Raw genomic sequence first — 6,418 nt, forward strand, 5'->3', positions numbered from 1 at the left:
CCAAAGCATCATGCAGCAGTGAAGGCCTGTCTAGGCTGGTTTACTGGATCACATGAAGAGCACAACTAGCACAAGCAAGTAATCCACTACCTGAGCATGTAATCTGATTTATATTGGAGCTAAGCAATGAATGTCCTAATTGTCTGTGTGAGAAGCCTATTTCATCCTTACCGCATCACTACAGGCAGAGAAAACAGGCAAAGTTTCCTTTATGCTCTCCCATACTCAGAGGATTTAGGTGCAGGATGTTGTGATGATGTAGCCTTCAGAGCTAAATTTTTGCTTGGAAAATTAACAAGTCCCAAACTGAAAGGCAGATTTTAGGACACATATGGCAGAGTAGGAAAGAAAAGTGTGATGAGAAGGAGTGAAATTTTGCAAGTGAACCTATTAACCTCTAAAGAATTAACATGGAGGATGTATGTGTAGTCTGGAAGATACAATGTGTCAGAATAGAGATTTTTGCATGTGTGTTTGTATTTTTTTTTTTTAATTAAGGAGGGTAAAGGGGAGAAAGATGATCAAAGAAGACTCCAGGAGGAGGGAAAGAGAGAGAAAGATAGGGATAGAGTGAAGATGGTAATCTGTCCTGGGCCCGCAGCCATCAAACCAGGTGGTAGAAATTGGTTTCTTGATGACAGGAGGGCAAGCCAGCCAAGGGAAGCCCTCTTCTTTCCTCAGCAAGGGGTCAGAATAGAGGGCTGACATAGGAAATCAGATCTATCACTGCTGGGAGTTTTACCAAGAGCTCGCTATCCTGCTACCCTGTGGGAAATGCTGTTCCCTCATGTGCTAAACTTGCACTTCACAGCTCCCTTCCCTTCTCTCCCCATAGAGCAAAAACTGCTTTCTGTGAGGGATGCAATGGGAAACACCTGCTAGTGGGACAATTGCCAGGACACTGAACGCTCACCCTTTGCAAAAAAGCAGGAACAAGCACATAGAGTAAAAGTGCACAGGGATTGGCTGTTTTGCCATGCACACAAGAATGGTGTGGATGCAAGAATTTAAGCATGCTAGGGCCCTGCACAAAGCTCAAGTTCTTCCACTTCTCCAAGGACAAGGTCTGTCCTGTAAAAAAAACATCCAAGCCCCAAACCTACTTTAGTCCTGTTTGATCAGGAAGGAGATGATGTTATCTCACACTGCAACCTGTCAAAAAATTATTCCCCACGGAAAACACACTCAGTATGATGCTCACAGGGGACTCACAAGCACATTCTTGTTTTGGGAGGGAAAAAGACCCTTGTTTCTCAGTCTCAGAAAGGCTTTTCTTAGGATGACAGGAGATATGAGAAGCTACTCAAAATCTTGATCCAAAATCAATACATATTTATCACTGAAACAGCTGGATGAGGCCCAAGACCCCAGATATTACCCCACATCTTAAAGGCTCCTGTTAAGGCCTCAGATATTATACATTTATGTACTACCTATCTGATGAAAGTCTTGTCTCAAACTACTTTCCCGTGACACATTAGTATCTCCCCCGTGTTTTACAAGCCTGCTTCTTCCAGCTCATCAGCCCAATGGCTCTTTTTTCATTTATGGGTAGGGAGTCTTATTAACAAACCCATTTCACTTGCTCAGACATGACAACCCTCACTCACAATTCAAGTTCACTGCTGTAATGTTTCAAGATTTTGCACAGAGACTCACAGACTCAGCAGACAGATATTAGGTCATCCTTCATAGTTAAAAAAGTCAAGTAGAATATCTACATAGAATTAAAGGTGCTTAAAGAAGCTATGAGACTTATACACAGCTCTCAATTAGATGATGCACTTAGTTGTGGGAAAATGTGTCCAGATATAACATAGAAAGGTGAGGCACCTTATAAATTGTTTAAATTAATGAAAATCTAATACCTGTTTTAAGGATATCAAAACAAAGTAAGGAAAATCAAATCTGTTCTGAAATATGGGGCTTAATCACTTTGTCTGGCCTGACAGTACCAATAGCTGGGCATGAGAAGTAACACAGATATTTTAGGTTGCCAGACTCATCACAGACCATTTGCACTTCTTGAAAAGTGTAATAAGGCTATTTTTTCCTGGTTTGCACTGAATCATAGAGTTGTCCTGCCAGCTTGAGCCTGTTGCATTATGCTGCTACTGTAACCACAACTTTTTCCAGTAAATCCCACCTCTGATATACTCCTCAGCACTTGTAATTAAGTTGTAGACACAGATGAATAGTTTAATTCAAGAAATGTAGTTCTACAAAGGCACAGAAAGCCTGCTATGCACTTGTTGCATGCCTTTCCCAAATACACCAGATGGATTCTTTTCCTGAACACTTCTCTCCCATGCATCCCCATCCTCAGTTTGATGCCACAGTTCTTCTTTCAGAGTGGGATGTCTATACAAAAATAACTCCCTGAGAACACAGAGTGAAAAGCACCACCCCAAAGCAAAGCAGTTCCTCTTAGACACTGAGCTGTGGCAGCACCTGCTAGCAGAGATACCCCTGTGAGATCCTGGTAGTTTCTCCTGACAACATTGCTTGCATCAGCATTTCACTCCACCTCCTGTGAGGCCCAGCAGAGGACCCAGGAGAATGCAGGACAAGCATGGACCTCTTTGGGCACCACTGCTTTCCCTTGCCCTGAGGAACATGCTCTTTTACCTGTGCCCCTGCTGAGCAACCGACTTGGCCAGGCCTTGTGTCACATATCCTGCCTTTGTGAGGGAATTAACTCCCAGATCAAGACCCTCAATGTTTTCCCTGTTTGCAAAGTTCCCTGGGAAGTGGAAAAGTAGCTAAGATTAAAAGCACCACATTAATTATTCCTTCAGCCTGGCATACTTTGGATATGATTTAAAGTTCTTGGCTTCATTTTATTTATATAACCCATGGCTGGATTATTTGCTGGTATAGGTCTACCTAAAGTTATGTTGGCAAGGAACACAGCACATCAATCTTACCTTGTATATAAGTCAGGCACCCAAAATGAACACAAAACCTGCCAGTTAAATAGGACACTCCTCTTGTTTTGCATATTTTTGAGGTTACTCTCCCACATCATACACACATAGTTAATACAATTCCCTTCTGGTCTTTTTTTGTGTGCAGAGGAGAAGAGAATGGGACCTTATTCTAAATTAAATATTGAAGGACAGATGCTTTCCTAATTTATCTAGAGGATTTGTGTCAAAAATCCTAAAGTTCGAGCTTGGTACATTGCTGCCCAAATTAAAATGGAAAGGCTCTTCCCAGTACTCTGCTCTTTAAGAGGTCTCGAGCACCACATCCTATCTATCTTCCTGCACAGTGCCAGTGTAGGAAGTTCCACACAAATCAATCAGTTGTAAAAATATCATGCATTTCCATGCAGTTAACATAAACAAGGCAGTGCATATTCCCTGAGTTTGTCAAGTGTTCTAAACACATTTTTAGAGAGACATTCTGATGTATTTTAGCTCACCAGCACTTAGGGTGACTCTATCAAAAATTTAAAATACTCTAACTGTACCAAATTTGTTACTCCATGTAAATACAGACAGTAGTTAATTAAGTCACCTTTGACAATTGCATTACCCTTCCAATCATTCTTGAGCGTATTCAAAACTTTGAGTGGAGCAGGTTCACTACTGAAAATGAGACACACACAGATAAGCAAATTAATTACTTAAAATCAATATGTAGCAATTCTCAAGGGCTGTGCTATTAATTTTTCAGAAATACTAAGGTACTGAAAATCCATGACAGTATTTATGAACTTCAGAAGTTCATGAATTTTGTACCAAACTTGTGGTGTTTTCTTCCCGTAATTTCTCTGTTAAAAGGTTTTGGTTATTCAGTGAGAGAATAGAAGCAATGTGACTAGATCATGCCAGGGGTGAATTACAAATAGCAATTGTAGCATACAGTTTGTGAACCACGTCTCCTATAAAAGTTCTTTACTTAAACCATTTGGTGAATGCTTATGCATGATAAATACATGCAGAGATCTCAGGGATGATTCACTTCTGACATGTGAATAAAGAAACAAGACTAAATTAATCTTGTTCCAGATTCACTTAATGAAATTAAACCCCGCCAAAGTACTTCAGTTTGATTTATAAAGCTTTTAAAGTAAAATGTTTTGGGATACAGTTACCTGAGATATTACCTTTTTCCTCCTTACTGTGCCACAGAAGAGGTAGATACTGTGTGGCTTCCTGGAACAGACTCACACTACAGCTCTTAATTTTACTAAAGGCATTTTCAGGGACAGGTCCAGTAAAGGAGCATGCATTTCCCCAGATGGTCTGGTAGAGTTTTAACCCTGTTTACTTAACCTAATTCTTATATCAGAATAGAGAGCAAGAATTGAAAATTGTTTCTTCTGGAGTCTTTTTTCCATTTTTTTATTCTATGGAAGTCTTTCAAAATTATATATGTGAATCTTGTCACTGGGAAAAACAACTCAATGCCCATGATAAATTAATATACCACTAAATGAATGAACAAATATTGCAGACTGACAAAAACTTACATTTGGGCATCCTTAATGATGCAACAGGCTCATGTCTCAATTGCAATAAAAGTTGACAATAGATGAAACTACTGTGTAGGCTCCTGAATCTGCACAAATAGTTCTTCTCACCAAAGATACACTAGTCTTGCATGCTATTCACAATCTGACCTGCAATCATGGGATTCTTACAGTAGTAAATATTATACTTGGCACACATTTGTGGGATGATGACTTGAATGTTGTATTTAAAGTTGGCAGCATTCCTTATAGCTGTATATTATTCTAAGACATTTGTGACCTATACCTTTGAACAGCGTACTGAGGTAAAACAAAATAGAAAGAGAAAGGTCAATGGAAAATATCACTTTTCTAATGCTTTCTGAAAAAGAAGATGAAGTATCAAAATGGCTGAGGTGCCAGATGAAAATTAATTTAGAGAGTTTGCATTAGTTCACCCTGAAATAACACTCCAAGCCTTACAAAAGCACCCCCAGATGAAAGATGTCTTCATATGTCTATCTTAAGGTCAATACCTCTGGGAACAAATTATAAGAAATTTTGCCAAGAGCTTATCCCTCGACAAACCATCTGAAATAGCCTATAAATAAAATATATGTGAAGGGATTCACAGACACAGAGAAAACATTGCTCTATGGGTGAAAGAAACAGTAATGGAAAAACAGCTGTTTCTTACAGCTAAAATTGAATCAAACCTGGAGCTTCCCCATATTCTGGTGACCTCTGATGAAAACAGCTCACATAACTGCAGGCTGTTTTTAAGATGAAGAACTGTGTTCAGGGTTATAGGTCACCTCAGGGCCCTGTCCACAGCTCCCTGCCCACCTCATCCCACTGGGACCAGGGGGAGAGGTGTCTTGGATGCCTGCAGTCTGGCTAGGGGTGTGTATGGGCCCTGGCTGGGCACCCCTGCCCTGCCACCATGGACTAGCCCCTGGTGCTTCAGCAACTGGAAACAGCTGGGCAGGTGGATCAGGATCAACCACTGAGTGTGCCTGGCACTATCACAGCCCTGTACATGGAAAGTCAGTCACCCAAATCCAGGCAAGACCATGCATTTTAAGCACCTTGGGGAAGTGTAGTAAATGTTTCATTAGTTCTCCATAGGATGGTAAAGTGTTATATTTGCGTCCCTAATTACAAAAGCTATTTATATATATATTTTAAGACTGTACTGATGCAATTAAAATTTTTTAAATTATATTTTCTCTCTACTCAGCCAGTTTATGCAGGTATGGGAGGTGGCCCCTCAACACTTTCATTATTATACCTAGTAGTTTTCCAGCCCTTTGAATTTAGGACATTTACAAGCTTTCATATCATTAAACCATTAAGTATTACTTAGTCTGTGGCAATAACCTTTAAGGCGCCTTCATTTATCTGCTAAAATACAGCAATCCATTTAGTCAAGTTGTGACAATACCTTCTAAGTCTTCTTTAACACTTCATCCATTTAATAGCAATTAATTAATACAGAGATATTAGAAAAAAAATTGTGAAACCATTATAGAAATAGCAAATTCTCTTCTGTACAAATGAGAAAATGTCTAGTGAATTCAGTGGATGTGGCCCTTATTACACAGTAAATGTGATTTCGAAACAATATGTTTTCATGCACTAATGAAAGATCTCTGAAATCAATTTGAGAGTGAGGATGTCAATACTAATCTAGTTGGAAAAAAAACCTCACAAATCTCATGCCATGTGACTAAACCCAAATAACTCATATTTTCAGAGATTCATGTTCACTTTTAGCTGGTTTTTTTTTTTTTTTTTACTTACTGCTTTATATGTTCTCTTTTGTCCAGCGTGTTTTCTGATTTGTTCTCCATTGGGCCCAGTTTCCACATGCATGGAATAGATAATGTCAAAGAAATCTTCTACGACAGCCACCCGCCGTAAAGATAGCTTCTCATCTACACCTACTCCATCCTGAAA

General features: G+C 39.5%; 1 protein-coding gene across 4 annotated transcripts in view; it reads right to left on the reverse strand.

Moving 5' to 3' along the window:
• The window catches only part of NOL4 (nucleolar protein 4), a 188,126-nt gene that overhangs the window by 146,397 nt on the left and 35,311 nt on the right, over positions 1 to 6,418 (reverse strand). For all 4 annotated transcript variants that reach the window (XM_030266146.4, XM_012572082.5, XM_012572084.5 and 1 more), the window contains exon 2: positions 6,263 to 6,412. In XM_030266146.4, the coding sequence (XP_030122006.3) occupies positions 6,263 to 6,412 (150 nt within the window). The remainder of the gene's footprint in view (positions 1 to 6,262; positions 6,413 to 6,418) is intronic.

Source organism: Taeniopygia guttata, chromosome 2 (assembly GCF_048771995.1).
Source record: "Taeniopygia guttata chromosome 2, bTaeGut7.mat, whole genome shotgun sequence".
Classification (NCBI taxonomy): Eukaryota; Metazoa; Chordata; class Aves; order Passeriformes; family Estrildidae; genus Taeniopygia; species Taeniopygia guttata.